General features: G+C 36.6%; 1 protein-coding gene across 1 annotated transcript in view; it reads right to left on the bottom strand.

Annotated features, from left to right (window-relative positions):
• Positions 1-22,106, bottom strand: part of LOC127869545 (disintegrin and metalloproteinase domain-containing protein 10-like) — a 92,271-nt gene extending 70,165 nt beyond the window's left edge. The window contains exons 1-14 of the mRNA XM_052412198.1: positions 21,979-22,106; positions 21,001-21,124; positions 20,288-20,406; positions 19,022-19,383; positions 18,525-18,627; positions 17,625-17,805; positions 15,948-16,026; positions 14,736-14,864; positions 14,015-14,192; positions 13,355-13,520; positions 11,888-11,986; positions 10,306-10,396; positions 1,879-1,994; positions 1,575-1,677 (exon numbers count right to left, since the gene is read on the bottom strand). Of these exons, the coding sequence (XP_052268158.1) occupies positions 1,575-1,677; positions 1,879-1,994; positions 10,306-10,396; positions 11,888-11,986; positions 13,355-13,520; positions 14,015-14,192; positions 14,736-14,864; positions 15,948-16,026; positions 17,625-17,805; positions 18,525-18,627; positions 19,022-19,383; positions 20,288-20,406; positions 21,001-21,124; positions 21,979-22,093 (1,965 nt within the window). The 5' untranslated portion in view covers positions 22,094-22,106. The remainder of the gene's footprint in view (positions 1-1,574; positions 1,678-1,878; positions 1,995-10,305; positions 10,397-11,887; positions 11,987-13,354; positions 13,521-14,014; positions 14,193-14,735; positions 14,865-15,947; positions 16,027-17,624; positions 17,806-18,524; positions 18,628-19,021; positions 19,384-20,287; positions 20,407-21,000; positions 21,125-21,978) is intronic.
• Positions 22,107-23,487: the final 1,381 nt, after the last annotated feature.

The raw sequence follows: 23,487 nt of genomic DNA, 5'->3' as shown, positions 1-23,487 counted from the left end.
TGTTTATATATAAACTGTTTCTCTTTCCATAAATGTGTCAAAACGAGTACTATCACATGTACGTGTCCACCATGTTCACATCGGTTGGTGTTACTCTGTTACGATTCCCGAGAGCACTGATTTGTCGAGGCGTATTGTGGGCAAAGGCTAAAATCCTTCTCTTTGGTGGCCTATCGCCATCGTCATCAAGCAGTTTGTGGGATTTTGAGCAGAATTTGAACATAAGTACCTGTGAGAGGAAATACACTTGTGTGTGATGTAAGTGGCATGTCGGATCAGACCTTTCTCCATATATATAACCATACTTTTATGACTGTATACCTAGTTTTTTTCCAAAATAGCATGTCTTGTTCTTCTTAAAAGATAATAATATCTTTTTATGCATTTCGATTTGCGCTAACAGGCTTTATTGTTGTTTTTGGAAATTCATGTACGTGTATTGTACAAAGATCGTTCAATAAATTCAGCAATTATATTAAAGTTTAATATCGATATGTAGGTTTTTTGTGAACCACAAAAAAAAACATTTGTAATTTGTATGGAGAAAGGTATGCTTGTTAAATATACACGTGAAGAACGATGACATTCATAATGTGTTATTTCCATGCATAATGTTATTTGTTAGTGTTTGCCATATCGAGGAGTTAGTATTGCGGTTATTGCAAAATCGATCAACAGCTACTTACGATGACTATAATGAGTACCAGTCCACCAGCAAGGCCGATATACCAATGCTTTGACAGGTAGTCCAACACTTTTGAGAACCCGTCTCCAGTGAGAAATCGACTGAGCATGCTCAGTGGGCCGGACGGATCAACCTTTGTGGTTCATGTAGAAAACATTTTTACAGATTTAATTATTGGCTATACATGTTTATGATAAAATCCTCTGACAATGCGTCAACGAACATTCCTTATGTCAAACTACATATCGACTAAAACATTGACCTATGATAATTACATACTGAAATATTGTAAGTTAGGATCGCCAGTGACCCATTGCGGACACAATACAGGACATTACATACTGAAATCTTGTTAAGTGAGAGCCACCTGTATCTTATATGATGACCCGTATTGTAAAGACGAATTTCACTGGCAAATATCTCAGTAAGTAATGTCCTGTACAGTATACGCGACTGACACTTTTCAATATTTCAGTATTGAATGTTCTGTTTTGTATAGGCAACTGTTCACTTGTCAATGTTTCAGTATTTAATATCCAGCTTTTTTGCAGGCAACTGTTTAGTTGATTATATGTCAGTATGTTATTCTCGTATGGTTAGGGCGACTGGTCACTTGGCAATATTTAAGAGGGTGTAAACAATGGCCTCGCCTGATTAAGTTCCTGGAGCTTCATATTTCTATGTATAGGAGTGTTGTCAAAAACGTCAACATACAATGGTACATAATCCAATCACACTTGCCTCAAATAATATTATTATAAAAATGAGCCGAATCGAATTTATGACATGTATTTGCACATAAAAGTAAGCCAAAAAACAAAACGTCTTTTATAGGTAACTTAACGTATTGCTCATTTTCAAATTGCTATTAACAACACTACAACCAGACCTCTCTGCATATCCTGAATATGTCGCAGTAGCCTTTGAGATCGTTACACGGCGTTCCTGGCAGGGCTGCGGCGTCCGGTATGTCATCTAGCACGTATGAGGACCTGGATAAAGAATAGTTTAAAGTAATTCAGAAAAGCACATTTAAAATCACTAAATATTAACGGTATAATGACAATACTCCCATAATACCGTCCAATGTTTATCACAGAAGAAACGGACTCAAAAGTATCTCGATAAGCATAATGCTCACAACGAAATCACAATGAAATACATGGGTTTAAACTAATTCAAGAATGACTTACTTGCACACACCATCGTCCATGCAGCACACCTGACATAGCTGAACATCCTTCCAGTCTGACGCCGGGCAGTAGCAAGGTTCTCTACCGTGGGCCAGGCATATTGAGCCTGAACATTCCTGTAGATTATAATACCAAACAATATATTGTTAGTAAAAGGACTATATACCGGCACAGTTCCTTGTCGGAAGTTTGTTGAATGTCGTTTCCATATCGCGCCTACAACTCATGAATATATGAGTCGCGTTCTGAGAAAACTGGGCATAATGATTGTGCGGAAAGTGTCGTCCCAGATTAGCCTGTGCAGTCCGCACAGGCTAATCAGGGACGACACTTTCCGCTTATATAGTATTTTTAGTTTCAAGGAAGTCCCTCCGTACCGAAAATCAAGTTTAAGCGGAAAGTGCCGTCCCTGATAAGCCTGTGCGGACTGCACAGGCTAATCTGGGATGACACTTTACGCACATGCATTATGCCCAGTTTTCTCAGAACACGACTTATATGTATAATACAGTGTTATAACGAGAACGATTGTGTACATGCAACGTCGGAGGTTTGCTGTATTGTATAGGTCGTATTCCAATACAGGCGACAGATGTTCTCTACTTCTTGCATCGTCGGTATATCTTCAAATGTATAATTATTATTTATTTTTTAAAAGATCATCTAATTGAATTGGTGCAAAATACTCGAATGGCTTAAATTTTTGACGATGCTGTTTCAGCATCGTCTAAGTTATGATACCATGAAATCTTCACAATGGCAACCTATGTAAAAGACCGAGCCAGTCCGATTGTGATAAAGCTCGGTTCGGGAAATACTGAAATATCCGTAATTACCGAAAATATATATGATAGTTTTTCATTATCAAACTTGGATAAAAACCATGTTGCATAAGTGATTTTATTGTATTTTGCAATATTCTATATTAATATTCGCAGTATTTTGATACATAATCAATATTAAGGGGGTTTTCGGAAGATTTCTTGGGGTTCGGAGGATTTCGGTAATTACGGAAACTCGGTATTTCTACACACCCCTCAAGGTCATACAACAATGGCGGCGCCCATGAATGTTCACACTCGTGTCAAAACTTTCTTACAGCATACATCGGCTTGTTTGGCTATTTAGAAACTGTCATTTAGGATATATGAGTTATTTATTAACTAAATATCCGCTAATGTCAAAAATGGATTGAATTCGAAGGATACATTCGATGTGAATGCAGGACTTCCTGGATCTTAAGACTTGACAGCTTGACTGGTACTTTTAGTTATCAATTTAAGCATATTTTGCTGCGGAAATTGTATTCGAGCATTTTGCGACTTACTGAATGACTATGATACCCTATATCAACATATACATGTGATTTGCAGATCACCAAGATGTCCTGAAACATTGATTACTAAGTGTGTAAGTCTTTACTCATATTACGGGTTTGTATTATTTCTTCTTTCTATTTTAGTACAGTCGATTGGTGTTTAGCAGATTTTAGTGAGTAACGGATAGATTAAAGTTTTTTTGCAAAATACTTTTATTTATGTAAAGATTTATAGTGAATACAAAATGCCTATCATTGTTCAGTCGATTCATGTTTTAGTTGACGTGTATCAATGTTTAACTTACATTTATTTATTTTTTAGAAAGCAAAACAAGGTCACGTTATGTACCCACCATTTTTGTGACGAAAAGAAATGTGAAGACGTATGATTTCCTGAATTTTGCAGAATTTGTTTGGTTAACATTATGTTCATTGTTGCAATATTGTAGTATTATGTGTCCTTTCTAACAGTAAGAATGCTCAGAAACCAAATTGATGCGTACCACATAAAATAAGCATGAGAGCTGCAACTCGTGATTAAGTGAATAACGGCATGTGGCGATACATATTCGGGAATGTGGGGATTGTCTCAAACTAAATGAAAACTCAATTGAAGTTGTCCAATACACATGTGGGTTGGCGCGTGGCTATGATATTTATTTGTAAAAACATCATTTTGAATGAAAAATAATAAAATTATAACAAAAAATCGATTTCTCTGAAAACATAGTTTTCACTATCAAATCTATATATATAACAAGGTATTCAACTCAAAACGACCCGGATATAGGGTGCATAGCTTTGAACAGCCATTACTTCTTCATGGTGTTTACGTTGAAAGGAGACTCGAAGTCCTTAGCTATCAGTTATACACCAATCGACTGTATTGCATATCATTTTTAAGTCAAATGAACTGTGTCACAGTAAAAGAGACATTAAGGCGATTGTGGCCAGTTTGGATCCAGAACAGCCTGCAGCTGCTTGAAAGCTGTTTGCTTAAAAGCGGTTTTCTGACAATAACAAATAGTTTAATTGGATACTGATTAGACTGCCCTTTCCCTGTGACCTGGCTCAAATAATAGTATTGTCATTAATCAAATGATTTTATTTCGAACATTAAGTGTTCTTTAGCTCCACTGGCCAGAGGCCAGCGGGGCTTATGTCATGGTCCTGTGTCCGTCGTGCGTGCGTCCGTGCGTTAACTTTTTTTAAACATCTTCTTCACCTAAACAACAAGTCAAATTCTGATAAAACTTCTCACGCATGTTCCTGGGATGAACCTCTTTCAATTTGTACAAATTGTGCCCCTGGGTTCAAACTTGACCCCGCCCCGGGGGTCAATAAATTAAACATAAGCTTATATAAAGCCTATTTTGTACAAACTTTAAAAATCTTCTTGTCCATAACCATTGGGCCGAGTGCTACCAGATTTGGTATGTAGTGACATCTAATAGTCCTCTACCAAATTTGTTCACATAATGTTTCTGGGGTCAAATTTGACCCTGCCCCGGGGGTCACAAAAATGAACATACGCTTAAATAAGGCCTATTTTGTGCAAACTTTAAAAACCTTCTCGTCAATAACCGTATGGAATAGGGTTACCAAATATGGTATGCGGTTGCATCTCATAGTCCTCTACCAATTTTTTTCAAATTATGCCCCTGGGGTCAAATTTGACCCTGCCCCGGGGATCACAAAAATGAACAAATGCTTATATTGGGCCTATTTTGTGCAAACTTAAAAAACCTTCTTGTCCATTACCGTGGGGCCTAGGGCTACCAAATTCGGTATATGGTGACATCTCATAGTTCTCTACTTAGTTTGTCCAAATTATGTCCCTGGGGTCAAATTTGATCCTGCCCCGGGGGTCACAAAAATGAACAAACGCTTACATCATGCCTATTTTGTGCAAACTTTAAAAAACCTTTTTGTCCATTACTTTGGGCCTAGGGCTACCAAATTCAGTATGTACTGCCATCTAATAGTTCTTTACTTAGTTTGTTCAAATTATGCACCCCTGGGGTCAAATTTGACCCTGCCCCGGGGGTCACAAGATTGAACATACGCTTAATTAAGGCCTATTTTGTGCAAACTTTAAAACCTTCTTGTCCATAACCGTGTGGCATAGGGCTACCAAATTTGGTATGCAGTGGCATCTCATAGTCCTCTACCAAATATTCAAATTATGCCCCTGGGGTCAAATTTGACCCTGCCCCGGGGTCACAAAAATGAACATATGCCTATATTGGGCCTATTTTGTGCAAACTTAAAATCTACTTGTCAATAACCGTAGGGCCTAGAGCTACCAAATTTGGTATGCAGTAACATATAATAGTTCTCTAGTTAGATTGTTCAAATTATGCCCCTGGGGTCAAATTTTACCCTGCCCCGGGGGTCACAAAAATGAACATACGCTTAAAAAAGGCCTATTTTGTGCAATTTTTAAAAACCTTTTTGTCCATAACCGAATGGCATAGGGCTACCAAATTAGGTATGTAGAGACATCTAATAGTCCTCTCCCAAGTTTGTTCAAATTAAGTCCCTTGGATCTAATTTGACCCTTCCCCAGCAGTGGTCACAAAATTTAACATATGCTTATATTGGGCCTATTTTGCGCAAACGTAAAAAATCTATTTGTCCATAAACATTGGGCCTATTTCTACTAAATTTGGTATGTATTAAAATCTTAAAGTTCTCTACCAAGTTTTTTCAAATTATGCCCCTGGGGTCAAATTTGACCCTGCCCCATGGTCACAAAAATGAACATATAATTAAATAAGGCCTATTTTTGTGCAAACTTTAAAAATCTTCTTGTGCATAATTATAGAGCCTAGGGCTACTAAATTTGGTATGTAGTGACATCTTATAGTCCTCTACCAAATTTGTTCAAATTATTTCCCTGGGCTAAAATTTGTACCTGCCCCGGGGGTCACAAAACTGATAATATGCTTATATAAAGCCTCTTTTGTGCAAACTTTAAAAATCTTCCTGTCCATAACCATTGGGCCTATGGCTACCAAATTTGGTATTTAGTGACATCTTATAGTTCTCTACCAAGTTTGTTTAAATTATGCCCCTGGGGCCAAATTTATAAATAAAAATGCTCACCCTTTCAACTTTAAGCGTCCAGTGGGACGAGGGATAGAAAGAGAAAGTCCAATGCTTGAGTACATTTCAACCCATGCGCATTGCACGCTTTTTATGCCCCCCCTTCGAAGAAGAGGGGGTATATTGTTTTGCTCATGTCGGTACGTCCGTCCATCCGTATGCCGTATGTCCGTCCACCAGATGGTTTCCGGATGATAATTCAAGAACGCTTAGGCCTAGGATCATGATCCTTTAAAGGTACATTGATCATGACTCGCAGATGACCCCTATTTATTTTCAGGTCACTAGGTCAAGGTCACGGTGACCCGAAATAGTAAAATAGTTTCCGGTTGATAACTCAAGAACGCTTATGCCAAGGATCATGAAACTTCATAGGCACATTGATCATGATTCGCAGATGACCCCTATTGATTTTAAGTTACTAGGTCGAAGGACAAGGTCACGGTGATATGAAATAGTAAAATGGTTTCCGGATGATAACTCAAGAACGCTTATGCCTAGGATCATGAAACTTTATAGGTACATTGATCATGACTCGCATATGACCCTTTTTGATTTTAAGGTTACTAAGTCGAAGGTTAAGGTCACGGTGCATCGAAATAGTAAAATGGTTTCCGGATGATAACTCGAGAATGCGTATGCCTAGGATCATGAAACTTCATAGGCACATTGATCATGACTCGCAGATGACCCCTATTGATTTTCAGGTCACTAGGTCAAAGGTCAAGGTCACGGTGACTCAACTTAGAAAAATGGTTTCCGGATGATAACTCAAGAACGCTTACGCCTAGGATCATGAACCTTCATAGGTACATTGATCATGACTCGCAGATGATCCCAATCGACTTTCAGGTCACTAGGTCAAAGGTCAAGGTCACGGTAACTTGACACAGTAAAATGGTTTCCGGATGATAACTCAAGAAAGCTTACGCCTAGGATCATTAAACTTCATAGGTACATTGATCATGACTCGCAGATGACCCCTATTGATTTTCATGTCACTATGTCAAAGTTCAAGGTCACAGTGTCAAGAAAACGTATTCACACAACGGCTGCCACTACAGCTGACAGCCCATATGGGGGGCATGCATGTTTTACAAACAGCCCTTGTTTCACATACAAAAACAGTGGAGCGATACAGAACCATCATGGCCCTCTTGTTTCTGGTCCCTCGGGATCAATGACTCCAGCACTTTCTTGTTGAGAATTGAATACTGCTCAATGCCATGTTAGGGGGCGTGAGAGATGTTGCATCTTCCATTATCTCACATGAACTGACTCAATAATACCGAGTCAGCCATATTTGACTTAATGTTTGGTTGCTCTGACGAGGGATCGAAAAATATCAGAATCTTCCTAAAAGCCTAGTGGTAGAGTGTCGTCTTTGATTGCAGGAGGATGTGCTGCGGGTTTGATCCCTAGAAGTGACATTAAAAACTAGCCAACTGTGTTATCTAAAAGGCTGCTAAATGATAATGTGAATTAACTCTCACATGATGGTCATCAGTTATATTATATAAAAACTCACCGCAGTAGTAAACAATGGGACAATAATTAATGAACGCATCTTTCATTTGACTTTGACACTTTGAGTTTGACATGGCCTAGATTTAAATATGTGACTTGACTTTGGGTCAAGTTCCCCAGGGGAACTACGTCCCCGTACCCCCATTTTTTCGTACCAAAATTGTTCGTACCCAATTATTTTTCGTATCAAATTTTTATTTTGTTGCAAAAAGAATTCGTATCCATTTTATTTTTTTTTCGTACCCAATTTTTTTCGTAACGAAATTTTTTGTATATTTTTTTTCGTTCCCAAAATTTGTGTACCAAAATTTTTTTTTGTACCCACATACACAATTGTGATGATGTAGATCAACTTTAATTGATGCTCATATATATCCATCCTCTTCAAAGGCATCGACATACCAGTACTGTCAGTACTTTGATTTATATCTACGTTATGTGTTTCTTTCCAAAAATAGTACAGCATATTTAATAGTTTTGATTATTACCGTGCACGCAATCTTTAATCCCTTTGGGATGATCTAGGAGTGTCATGCCATTCTTTAATTCAAGGTTGGTAATCACAATTTATACGCGAAACGGTCTAAATGTTACAGGTCGCTTTCTTAAACAAGAGGGCCAAGATGGCCCTAGTTCGCTAACCTGAGAGGAGTCGGTTCATTCAATCTTTACCAAATGTCACACTTTGTCTAGATATTGTCCAGACAAACATCCTGGTCAAGTTTCATCACTATTGAACCAAATCTCTGGCGCATGGAGTGTTTTTATTTTTGTAAGATTTGACCTGGTTTCCTATATTTTGAGTTGACCCCCCTCACCAAACATCAAACTTTGCTTACAAAAATAAATATGACCAAGATTCATAAAATCTGAAACAAAATTGTGACCTCTAGAGTGTTTACAAGGATTTTGTATAATATAATGAAAATTTGGACAATCTAAGGGCAACAACTATGGCATTTATTATGTGATTTTGCTCAAAATCAAACTTGACTGAGATCTTTCAGCAAATTTGATAAAGAATGCTTGAGAAATGTGAATGCTAGAGTGTTTACAAACCAAATGTTGACGGATGGACGGCAGACAAAGACAAATCATAAAACCTCACCTGAGCAATCAGGTGAGCTAAAAAGTGTGTTTCACCAATCTGATCCATTTTCCAAATTGTCCGAATAATCAATAAAACCAATGTATTGACTAAGTTTCACGATGATTAGGCAAAATTGTGACTTCTTTAGTGTTCGATCACAAGGTTTCTCTCTAGTCACATTAGGAAAACTGCCCCACCCCCATGGCGGCCATGTGTTTTGACCGATCGGGACCATTTGCGCACTCATCTGAGATATATATAAAACTAATCGTGTCACCAAGTTTCATGATGATTGGGAAAATAATGTGACTTCTAGAGTGTTCACAAGCTTTTTTTACTATATGAATATATAAGAAAACTGCCCCCCCCCCCCCCGGCAGCCATGTTATTCAACTGACTGGAACCATTTTTGAACTCAACTCTTTTATCAAGAAAACAAATGTTCTGACCAAATTTCATGAACATTGGGCCAAAAATGTGACTTCTAGAGTGTTTACATGTTTTCACTATATACATATAGAGAAAAATGCCCCGCCCACTGGCGTCCATGTTTTTTCACCGATCTAGACCATTTTAAATCTCGTCCGAGATATCAATAAAACCAATGTTTTGACCAACTTTCACGATGATTGGGCAAACATGTGACTTCTAGAGTGTTTACAAGGTTTCTCTATAGCCAAATAAGGAAAACTGCCCCGCCCACATGCGGCCATGTTTTTCAACGAACCGGAACCACTTTTGAACTCAACCAACATATCATTAAGGCAAACATTTTGACCAAATTTCATGAACATTGGGCCAAAAATAGTGACTTCTAGAGTGTTCACATGTTTTCCCTATATACATATGGAAAAAAAGCCACACCAACTGGCGGCCATGTTTTTTCACCGATCTGGACCATTTTCGAACTCAATACAACCAATGTTTTGACCAACTTTCATGATGATTGGGCAAAACTTGTGACTTCTAGCGTGTTTACAATGTTTCTCTATAGCCAAATAAGGAAAACTGCCCCGCCCACTGGCGGCCATGTTTTTCAACGGACCGGAACCACTTTTGAACTCCATCAACATATCATTAAGGCAAACATTTTGACAAAGTTACATGAAGATTGGGCATGAAATGTGACTTCTACAGTGTTAACAAGGTTTTTCTTTTTTGTGACCTAGTGACCTAGTTTTTGATCCAGCATGACCCAGTTTCGAACTCGATCGAAATATCATTGGTACAAATCTTATGACCAAGTTTCATGAAGATCGGACAATAAATGAGGCCTCTAGAGTGTTTGCGAACAAATGTGGACGGACGGACGGACGGACGACGGACAAAAACCGGTCACAAAAGCTCACCTGAGCAATCAGGTGAGCTACAAAAAGATGCTTACCCCGTTGAAGCACACGAGAGAGGAATCCTCGCCACCACAGGAAGTTGTGTTCGCTTTGTGCGCAGAAGACGGGCATATTGATGACGTTCCAGTGATGTCATTTAAGGATAAAAGAACATAACGAGTTTCTGGCGAAACTGTGGAAGTTGTGGTAAACGTATGCAATTTAAAGAAAAATAAGCCTCATACTTTTAAGCCTGCTGGATGTAATATTGCATATAACATGCATGCTTAAACAGTCGAGGGAGGAAATTACATTTTTGTCTATGCATTGTTGACGTGAAATAATGGACTTCAAGATAATAGTATTGTATTATATAACTTTAATGATGTATTCCATCAAACACGGTACCTTAATTATCGCATTAAAGCGTATCGCTATAGAATATATTATAAGAGTCAAACTTCAAGCACATATAAATAAACAAGAAATATCTTTCAAAAAGATATACGGCGTTGATTGTGGTTGGAGTTGGTGAAAGGTAAAGAGTTCAATGAATGAGATCAAGGATAGCGAATGTCTTTTTTGTGCAGTTCTTAGCTGCATCACACGCAGTGTTACGCGGAGTTTTCGCGGCTTATTTTACATTATTACATATTGCTGGTCATAAACCTATAGATACAAAACAGAACACCAAAAGAAGAATGGAAACGAAATTAAAACATATGAGTCAACCGGCCACATGCGAAGTATCCGTACATATTTTAAATATTTATGGGCGCGTTCTTAGAACAAACCTATTTTAGTGGTTTGTCGGGCATTGCTATTTGATTCGATTATTAACAATATCAAGAATCATCGCACTCATGCTTAATACATTAGTCAATATGGTGGAATAATTCTTGTTAAAGTAATCAAAAATAATATTTATCATGGTATTGTTGAAAACACATTAAGAATCTATTATTGACATACCATAATTATATCGCTGAATATCTTCATTTAACATATTTCTGGTCTAAAGAAAATTCCAGGTCACCTTTTTCACGGATAGCGTCTATATCATATAACGATTATTTTACTGGCCGCTAACTCAGGTCAGCACATAAGGTAGTCGTGAAGACATTGGCCGCGAACTGACCCTGATACCTCGCGGGTTGAAATGCAAAGTGAGGCCACGCTTCCACTGCTCTTTATACTTTTACATGTTGACATGTTGACAGGAATATGGAGGTAAGTACTGAATATGAGAACAAAGCCTTTAAGTACAAACACTCTTGCGCTGGCATTCCTTTGAAAAGAAAAGGTGCACGCACAAACTGTATTGATGTCGAGAGTTGATTGTAAAACTGTTCTATCAATTAAGCCTTTTCATTAGAGATACAATTGTTTCATGCAGTAAAAAAGTGTAACAAAGACGCGGATATGTTCCCAATGTTCTGGTGGTATACTCAAATCAGCCAATGGAATAAATAAAGTGTATTCATTCGTGTCTAGCCGCGGGAAATTTTATTTTAATTTTATTGGACACTTACACAGGTCAGGCAAGGTCAAAAGTGACGTTAAGCAGCTACGCCGAAAAACAATTAAATAAAAAACAAAAAACATTAAAACATAGTGGGAAAAAAGAGGCAAGGATATTTGCAGAAAGCCTCGTCCAGACAGCCGGATTCATTCCTGCACGAGTGATCCGTGCCAGAGTACGTGCAGTCGTTCTTGCAGCACGCACCCTCGCTGGGACTGCAAAGAGAACGTTCAAAATATCATAAAGATGCATATCGACGGTTGCTGGGCATACATTGATTTATTAAGATTAGTATTTATTGAATGACTGCTGTACACATCTACAGGTCTTATTTGTATAAACTGTTGATAACCATTAGAATGTGTCTGGAGGACCCTTCGCGCGCGCTGGAATATAAGTTGGAATTATTCAATCATTAAGAAGAAAATGCACACATAGTACTCGCTATACGCATGCGCATTATCGATTACGGTAGGCGATCATACAATCTATGGACGTGATTTTTTTTATATTGGGAATTTGCGCGTGTGTCGATTTTGTTTCTTTGGTTTTGAAGATTTATAATACATTTTCTGAACAATTTAACTGAAATCGTTGTTAGAAGCAAAACAAATGCATGAAACGAGGGAATGTGCAATTTTCGAAGCCCATCGACATCAACCTTCGAAAACACATTTTTAGGATACACTTCTTCTCATGTTCTTTGGACGTTTTATTTAAGTTCACATTCTGACAACCTATTAGTTTGCCAATCAGAGTCTTGCTTATACGATCTAAAAAGTGAAAGTGGCATTGGTCGGAATCAAACAATGCCGGCATCATGCGTTTTTTACCATGTCAATACTCGTAACACTATCTCCACATTTCCGGTGATGAAAACATAATTTAATCCTAAGGCACAAACAACGCTGACCCCTTTTATGCAAACATAATACGTGTAGTTACATTGCAATAATTTAAGTTGATATGGTGTGCAAAGTAATATGGATAAACAAATCGTGCATTACAGTTTGAACTATATGTTTACACAATCGAACATGTATATGTACACAGTCAAATTAACCCATTCATGCCTAGTGGACTCTCCCATCCTTCTAAATTGAATCAATTTATTTCCAAATTAGGGGTGTCTGGTATACTTTTGTCTATATTTAGAATATTTGTTTCAGAAATTCCTTTAAGCAAACAGCGTAGACCCAGATGAGACGCCGCATCATGCGGCGTTTCATCTGGGTCTACGCTGTTTGCAATGTCCTTTTTTCAGGACGCTAGGCATGAATGGGTTAAAAGTTTAAGTATGTACATGGTTCTGATTCGTTTATGTCCCCAGATTTGAGAAGGTGTTTTCCAATTGTGTTATATCTCGAAGGGGTGTTATTGAGCATTTAAAGAAGGTTGATGATTTCACAAAGATAGTGTGGCATTTAATTTTATAAGGCTTCAAAACGTCGTCGGGTGTTATTAAATAACGTCAAAACAACTTTTTTAGTTACATGCCTCCAAGGTCTTATAAAATTCACCATCTCCGGAGTAAGAATAAATTCACGACAAATACGTCATAAGGTTAAAAATAGAAAACAGACCTGCAAACGGCGGATGATTTCCGTGTGCACGGGGTCTCCAACCCGGGCAGCCCTGGGTTCTCTACCTGGGGGTTGCAGCAGCTCTCGACGCACTCCTCGCCCCACCCGCAGTCACACTCCTCGTCCCCCTCGACAACACGGTTACCACATATCTGACCCGTGTTCTCTGAGAAAAAATAAACAACAGCACACACCTATCATAGCATATCGCATAATTAACACACGCACACAGTCCTAAACTCAATCCTAATCCCCATTTCCTTTCACCACACGTACACTACATATAGACCTGTGTCATTTGAGATATTATATGCAGTCTTTTCTCACACACATTCATACTGTACACCCAACAATTCCAAAGCGTTACCGTAGAAATGAAGAAACCACTGAAAACACAATTAACATAAAAATCATAGTATATATCTTATCGTATCATGTACGCGCATTCAATACCCAACAGCAGTAACTCTATACCGGTTACCACAGATCTGACCGTGAGCTCTGAATACACAACGAATGCCGCCGGTCGGAATAAAGAAATTACATCCAACCGACTCACAAACCAATAGATCAACCAACAAACATGGTGACTTAAATATAGCCGGTCCAAAGTTAATGTGTGAATAATGTAAAAAAAAAAGTTTAAACAAGAACACTTACGAACAAAACATCCAACCGCACTCCATGCTTTGGCTTCTAAAATAGGACCAATCGACTCTATGCTGCAACTAGACATTTTATTATTGTTCGGCTTTGTGCCTGGAGTCGCGTGCGAATACATGATGTAATTTCCGGTTGGATCTCCCGGAGCGCAGATGGGACTGGAATCCGGGTCATGCTGAAATGTTTATATGTATTTTGTCTAAGATTACGAATATACTATACTATTATATAACAATACGTATCATCGAAATAAAAGAGCAATGATACTGCTTTGAATCCTCAGAATATTTTTTTTCACAATCAGCTAGTAATGAACGATTAAAGGACAAAACATGAAGCACTACACTAACCATAAAATTTAATGGAACGATTAGTGAAAAACACTGTGTATTTAAACCAGCCTAAAGGCTGGGTTAACCGATTAATGCCAAGCGTCTAGAAAAAAAGGCCTTTGCAAACAGCGTAGACCCAGATGAGACGCCACATGATGCGGCGTCTCATCAGGGTCTACGCTGTTTGCTTAAAGGAATTTCTGTAATTAATATTCTAAATATAGAAATAAATATACTAGACATCCCTTATTTTGGAAATACATTGATCCAATTTAGAAGGATGGGAGAGTCCAATGGGCATAAATGGGTTAACCTCTAATTTCAAGCGCAATAAAAGAAGTAAAAACTTCGACACAATAAACACATAAGCACTGGGCTCTACTGACGTCTGATCCAAAGTTGTGGCCGATTTCGTGGGCGAAGGTTACATATGAGACTGCCGGCGGTATGTCCGAACCGTAGTTCAGCGTGGTCACAATGCCGGTGTTGAGACTCATGCCTATGCCTTGGTATGTCTAAAATAAACACGTTGACACATTTCATTATGATGATGATAATACGTATATTAGTTTAGCGATTTCCTACACAATATTTATTCATGATAGATTCAAGAAAATTGTATCGAGTCTTTTAAACGCCAGTTACCCTGCGAGACGACTAACTTCTAAAATTGACTTGCCCGTTTCAAAACAAATCGCCTCGGGCTAAATTTCCATACCTGAATACAATTATTAATCTATGATTTGCATTCGTATGTCTTAAATAGGGAAATTAACGCTCGATTGATCCTTGTCGGCATGGATACTACTTAAATGTCCCCGGTTACTCTTAAGTATACTTAAAAGTCCCCCGGATACGGAAAATATAATAAAACGTACCCGGCCCATTTAGAAGTTACCCGAGTTTTATTCCCGCCAAAACCACTGTCGAAAAACGCGCTACGTAAAACGAAACAAAAGTCTCTTTAACTTGCATCCACTTTCTTTTGTTGAGTTTGAGTTTCAAAAATATAGAGTCCATTTTCAAAAATATTGACGTAAATATGAACATACTTTATATGAAAAACGCCGACAACGATCAATTTAGCGAGAATGACCTGGAATCTTTAGTATATTTTCCGCACTCGGGACGCATTTAAGTATACTTAAGAATACCCGGGGTACATTGAACTAGAACCCGAACCGGCAATGACCAATTGAGCGAAAGTTTCATCACAAATAAAAAAATCAACTAAATATGATCGTTGTATTACGAACAGTTTGTTGTATCTTTGCTAAAATTATTTTACCAACTGCGATACATGTAGATTACTATGTACAATACAGCAAAACAATTAAGTAAGACACACCTATACAAAATAATATGTATTGCAACGAAATAAACACCCATAATTAAATCTTAAAATGCCTAGTGTCAGATCTCAGTGATTCGCCTCTAAAGTCTGAAATGGAAGTGTGCACACATACCCATACGGTCAGGAAAAACGTCTGCTAAAGAATAGTCGGTTTATTTTAAATGCCTCCATACATACCGCATTGGAATGTATCAAACAGAAAAAAACAAATAAGTCCACAGTCGCTTATCATCACATATAATACCTTATATTTCTCGCACACTCCACCCGACCCTTGTAAGTCTCCAATCCACGCGAGACCCAAAACACCGTCTGAAAAGTCCCTAAAAGCAACATTTATGTGTTAGAATAGTGTCATGTTCTGAGAAAAATGAGCATAATGCATGTACGTAGAGTATCGTCCCAGATTAGCCTGTGCAGTCCGCACAGGCTAATCAGGGACGACACTTTCCACTTAAACTAGATTTTTGGTAAAATGGCACTTCCTTTAAACGAAAACTACCATTAAAGCGGAAAGTGTCGTCCCTGATTAGCCTGTGCGGACTGTCTGAGGCGACACTTTACGCACATGCATTTAACCATTTTTCACAGAACAAGACACAATTGAACTTGTCGTGCTGAAATGATCGATTGCACTTTGATGTTATGTTTATTGTTGTTGGAAATCTAGTTCTCTGTTTTAAGAATGAAAATGTTCACTTGCCTTAAATAAAATACTAGCGGATTGTAATACTTTTTTTCGCTCATGTAAATGTACTGCCGTTTCATTAAAAGTTCGATGCGTTTCATTATAAGTTCGATGGATTTGCAAATCTAGGATCAAGTTATTTTAGTTTTAATTACTTTTAATTTCTCAATGCATAGTGTTTACGTTGCATTAAAATATCGAGTTGGCCAATTATTTGGAAAAGAGGATTTCATGCATGTGCGTAAAGTGTCATCCCAGATAAGCCTGTGCAGTCCGCAGGCCGCACAGGCTAATCAGAGACGACACTTTCCGCTTTTATGAAATTTTTTGTTTAAAGAAAGTCTCTTCTTAGCAAAAATCCAATTAGTTTAGGCGGAAAGTGTCGTCCCTGATAAGCCTGTGCGGACTGGGACGACTCTTTACGCAAATGCATTAAACCTTTTTTTTTCACAGAGCACGGCTCATTTTTCAGTCGTACACAAAAGCACGCGCTTGCTTATTCCAAGCGATGTTATTCGAAATAATTGGAATCGCGTTCTGAGAAACTGGGCTAAATGCTTGTGCATAGCCAATGAGTCGTGTTCTGAGAAAACTGGGCATAATGCATGTGCGTAAAGTGTCGTCCCAAATTAGCCAGATTAGTCCGCATAGGCTAATCAGGGACGACACTTTCCGCCTTAATTTGCTTTTTTGCTTTTTTTTAAAACTTCATTTAAACGAAAAAAGTCATAAAAATGAAAGCGGAAAGTGTCGACCCTGATTAGCCTGTGCGGAGTACACAGGCCAAACTGGGACGACACTTTACGCACATGCATTATGCCCAGTTTTCTCAGAACACGACTAATTGGCTATGCGATCTTAGACGAAACAAAATCGAGGGCTACACTTTTTTTATGAATAATTACTTTAAAGCGTTGCATATTATCAAATGAGATGAATTCTTCGAGTATATGTCTTTTACAAAAGAGTTAACGTGTAAGTTTTTTTTTAAATACTAGTTATTTCGATTATGTGTTTTAATTGCTCGAAGTTGCGTTCTACTTGTGTACAGTTATGATAAATTTGGCATACGAACAGTATGTTTATATCGAATACAAAAGTTATCGTTTTATTTGCCATTCTTGGTTATTACTTTCTTGCCACTTTCTTTTTTAGTATATGTCAATTGTTGAGTGTGTTAACGACGTAGTTGATATATATACAATGTCTGCTATTCAGATTGTCGAAACTTACCTAAAAGTAAATAAGTACGACAAGCAGAATGAGTCATAATTATCCTTAGAATGTAGGTCCAGAAAGTAGTCCACGTCATAGTTGCCGCTATATTTGTATCCTTCCGCCTTTGGATCCGTCCAGACCTTGATTTTCTTGATTATAAACCCCACGTTATCCGGGCTTCCGCTGCCATCAAAATCTATTGGACAAGTTATTCGTTAAAGTGAAAAGGACAAATTCAAAATCTGCAATATAAATATTACACGTCTAGTGTTCCCAATAATTTAAATTGTTTTCTTTATTTTTTAAACTCAATAAAACATTATAAAAACGATGAAGACTTCAATATTAAACAACATGATACCCATGTTCTGCACTTAAAACCTTAATTAGTTAATAAAGCTTAATTTCTTTTGGGAGATATTTTTTTCGAAAATTCACACCTGATACAGAAATATAAAAAACGGCTATTGTATTATAGGTCTCGTACACTTCCCGCGTCAGAAAATTGTGTTTTTTATATAATTTGTTTGAATCAAACCAATTTTCTGGGAATAATTCAGATCAATTGTTATATAAGAAAAACAGTTGTTTTTACATAAGACAACAATTACATTTATTCAGTTTGCTAGTTGTGTGGACACGATCTATGGATTGCAGACCTAGATTTGAAATAGCAAGAGGCTCAATAATTTTTTATATATAAAATAACGAAATGTCAACAGGTTTCTGGTCCAATATTGTCCTATACATGTCCTCTATTGTACCCTTTATCCTTACGAACAATGTCGAATGATCGGCAGATATTTATGTGGACCAGAATAAATCCATTCTATTCTATCAAGTTGATGTTGGCGATCTATACTTATATCATCATTATGTAACATCGTTATTTCAATTATATAGAGGTAAACGTACCTATTGTTTGAAAAATAGCGTTCACGACTTGCACGTGCAATATCAGTTTCTCAATGACGGTGTCCATATCGCTTCCATATCTCTCGTACAACAGGTGGTCAGCCTAGAACAAATCGAAAGGTACCATAATAATATGTTTTACATTCGAAATTGTTATAGTTGTATCGGTAGTTATACTGGAATTATAATTTATAGAATTTAGTGCTTGCTTTAAAACATTGTAAGTTTCAAACAGATCCAAGCACAACGGGGTTTGCATTATTTTATTTTATTGTTTATCAAATATTGACGAAATATGGCCAGAATCTGAATTGTCAAACCAGAATGTAATTTACCAGAATCTTCACCAAACAGACACAATCTTCGTTTTGCAACTGATCAGTTATTATTGAATACCAACAAAAGGTTTAATGTCATCATGACAACTCAAGATCGGACAGGTCAGTGAAACAACAACGCAACAAGTTCTTAATAAATTACGCAAATTATTCTCAAACCTGCATATAAAGTTCGCATGTGGTTTTCAGGGGATCGGCGCCTCGTTTGTAGCGCCGATAATTTCTTGTCATCCATTTTTCAGAACCGAAATCGGTGTGCGTCTGTTTTGAATCTGAATCACTGAATTTCGTTTTCCCAGCAATTGAGCTTGTCTTCATCTTTCGCGCATGTGAGCATTTCGCATTGGTGATATTAAAAATGACGTCAGATTGCCTGTACACCACCGTGTGATACGGTGTAGGATCGGATATGTGCTTGTAATGACTTGTCCTTTCAATGTGGTAGATATCTTCGTTTGTAATTATTCGGCCCTCGAAATTACCCTCTTTTGTGATAATACCGTGAACCTTTCCTCCACACTCTGAAAAAGAATATTACAAAGATTTATGATTGTATAAAAAAATGCTAGGAATTTATAAACGGTTTAGTCTGCGCTTTAGTTTCACGCAGGCTAAAAATTTCTGCAAAATCATTTTGAAATGATCATATGAGTCTGTATAAGAATGGAGAATCAACGATAGATTTAAATTACAATGTATAGTCGCCCACGTTACATGATATCAACGATAGATTTAAATTACAATGTATAGTCGCCCACGTTACATGATATCAACGATAGATTTAAATTACAATATATAGTCGCCCACGTTACATGATATCAACGATAGATTTAAATTACAATGTATAGTCGCCCACGTTACATGATATCAACGATAGATTTAAATTACAATGTATAGTCGCCCACGTTACATGATATCAACGATAGATTTAAATTACAATGTATAGTCGCCCACGTTACATGATATCAACGTTAGATTTAAATTACAATATATAGTCGCCCACGTTACATGATATCAACGATAGATTTAAATTACAATATATAGTCGCCCACGTTACATGATATCAACGATAGATTTAAATTACAATATATAGTCGCCCACGTTACATGATATCAACGATAGATTTAAATTACAATATATAGTCGCCCATGTTACATGATATCAACAAAAATATACGTGTTATTTAATGTACGCGTAATGGCATCTTCCCGTTCATTAAACTTGTTTTGATACAACTATTTTTGCTCATAGTCTTCTCTTTACTCATGTTGACTGAAATAAACATTCATAATTAGATACACAAGTTATATATTTGGACACACGACTCACATATTTGACACACGACTGACAAATACATTTTCTACACTTTTATATACAAAGATAATGTGAAAAGTCCATATCGTCGTCGAATACACGTATATCTACCTTTAATATGTCCGTTGTACGACGTATACGAAGAGAACGGCAAACATGAGTTTCCGGTTTCGACTATCAGGTCCGAATGGAAGATATCCGACATCGGGTTCATAATAGGCGTAAATGTCCTGTAAAATTATTTATATTGATATAAACCGTCTTTGATATCATTTTAAGTAAGCACATACACAGCCCCGTATAAATATTCATATCAACATAAACTGCACGAAGAAAACGATTTGATAAGGGATAAACCATCTAGTGCTAGAAATTTTCTAGTCTCGACTTTTAATTTTAAATAAGCTTATAAGACTAACCAAAACCAAGTAAGGTTAACAAACGGTTATAGCGGTTTAAGTATAACTTAAAATATGTTCAAGTTTTTTGTATGGAATTGGTCATTTTTCATAAACGATAGACAAGCTGAAAAAACAACAACAAATAATTGATTACCTGACACTTTTCCTTGAGTTAAAGAATTCCTGTACAAAGAGGCATACCATATATTAAATCTTCCATTAATTAAAATTTAAATTATAAAAGCGAAGTTCGCATGAAGTGTAATATTTAAAGTATTAATGACTTTTTTTATTATTGAAAATAAAGTACTTAATAATGTGTTTTTAAAAATGAGAATTTTCTGAAGATTTATACAAACATATTTTGTTACATTCCCATATGTTGATATTTTCTGTTATTGCTTTGACGGATACAACATTTACCTTCCAAACGCTGCAAACTGGAAAATGACTGGTTGGTTGGTTGACCGCTTAGTCAAATGATCATGACGTAATGCCGCATGATCATACGTCACTAGCTCATAGTTACTAATATAAGGGGAAATTTCTGAAAATGACATCATCATCAATCAAATAAAAATCAATTCATCATCATCATCATCATCATCATCATCATCATCATCATCATCATCACCATCATCATCATCATCATCATCATCATCATCATCATCATCATCATCATCATCATCATCACCATCATCATCATCATCATCATCATCATCATCATCATCATCATCATCATCATTATCATCATCATCGCCGTGGCGTTGTGGATATGGTGTCCGCTTAGCGATCTGGAGTAAATGGTTCGATCCCCACTGTGTGAGCGTTCTATATGTTTCCCCCATAGACAACAAGAAAACGGATTCGAGAGCGTTTCATATAAGCTTAGGCTTGTTATCGAGCTTAAATAAATAGGTTTAAAAAAAATATCATCATCATCATCAACATCATCATCATCATCATCATTATCACAACCACAACCACCATCATCATCATCATCATCATCATCATCATCGTCGTCGTCATCGTCATCATCATCTTCATCAATATCAAAATCATCAACATCATCATGTTATCAAAAGCAGCAATATCAACCATTTAATTACCGCCACTTTTAGCATACAGACTGTGCCTTTTAAGAAAGCGCTTGGATACATTTTTGCAAATATAACTATAAGATATTTGCACATGTTTTTCAGATTCTCTTACTAACACTTCATGTGTAATTGCGGCTGGTAAGAAAACTATTATAATTCAAATAACAGTATAATTTGTGGTCGTTTAAATTTGAAATTTTTTTTCGTAGCGAATTGTGCGTGCTAAAAATAATTTTTAAAATAAACAACTGGATTTGATTGTAAATATTCGTAAGAGTTTAAAAATAATGTACATAAGTACCATCTAAAGAAGCTTCCGTTTCAGTTGAATAGCAGACGACAAGCGCTATGGAGACAAAGACGCGCTTGATTAATAATTCAAAAGTCTTCGGTTGATGTTTCTCCGGTTTCGTCATCGTTCTGCTTCATTTAACTGACAAGTTAAGGAAATTCATCGATTATATTTTATGAAATGGAATAAGTATATAAATATATATATTTTATAAATTATATTAAGACATACAGATATGTTATTTATACTTGTTATAACACTAATTTCAATACTACAACTAATATAGACGAGTTTCATCATTATTATAAAAGGCCACTTCACAAATTGTTTGGCAGAATTTTCCATTTAATTCATTTGTTAACATAAGACATTTACCAAACAAGTAGTGTCACTTTGTTTCGCAAGTGTTTTGTTTCGACGTTTTATGTTTTTTGAAGACCGCGTTGCTAAAGTCTACTATGCTTACATGTATAAACAATTATCAAATTAACCCATTTATGCCAAGAGGACTCTCCCATCCTTCTAAATTGGATCAATTTATTTCTTTAATCATTATTATGGATGTCTAGTATATTTATTTCTATCTTTAAAATATTTCTTACAGAAATTCCGTTAAGCAAACAGCGCAGACCCAGATGAGACGCCGCATCATGCGGCGTCTCATCTGGGTCTACGCTGTTTGCAAAGGCATTCTTCTAAACGCTAGGGCATAAATGGGTAAAATATACCAAATTGTTGATAAGTAATAAGTGCGTGGTAAAACAAATAAGTGACTTGCATTCCTTTAACAGACATCGTATTAACAAAAACGTTTCATACATACAGCGTTTCCAAAATATCAAAACATAAAACAGTCATTGACATATAGTTGACATATGTATTGTTTCGGAAATCAAAGAAATACATGATTATGGTACACTATTTCATATAGCCCACATTATCTTTAAATTCTTACTAAACGAATATATAAATACTAACACAAAACTATCACGATCACATACCTTATTAAATCATCCAGTAGATTTAAGCAAGTTTAATGCATTCTTTATATGCTATTTTAAAAGAAATGTCCAACTTATTAAAAATTGAAAGCAGTCAATTATGTTTCCAGTTTCATTGCTAACTGTTCATCATTGCCGATGTAAAAGTTAGATCCGTACATTTGTTCAGAAATGACAATAATCTATAGAGAATACAATGTCACATGTATCATAAATTGATGATATTGATTACCAATCAATGACTTTATTAGCGAAACATAAATAGGTATATAACGTATTGGCGTGAACGCATTAGCCGAATATAAAAAATTAACCATTGTCACGCCTGATTACCTCGGTGTGAATTGTGCGCTAAAAAGTAAAGATCGGGTAAATATTGTTGTTATTGTTGTCGTTTTGGTGATGGTGTCCGGGCGGTTATTTTTATAATGTTGATAATGATGACTTCGTTGCTGTTCAAATTTTATACGTTCAGGTACATATATTCAAAGTATCACCACATGCGCACGGTGTAACT

Source organism: Dreissena polymorpha, chromosome 2, assembly GCF_020536995.1.
Source record: "Dreissena polymorpha isolate Duluth1 chromosome 2, UMN_Dpol_1.0, whole genome shotgun sequence".
NCBI classification, from domain to species: domain Eukaryota; kingdom Metazoa; phylum Mollusca; class Bivalvia; order Myida; family Dreissenidae; genus Dreissena; species Dreissena polymorpha.
The sequence above is the reverse complement of the archived record's forward strand: the minus strand, read 5'-3'. Positions and strand labels throughout refer to the sequence as shown.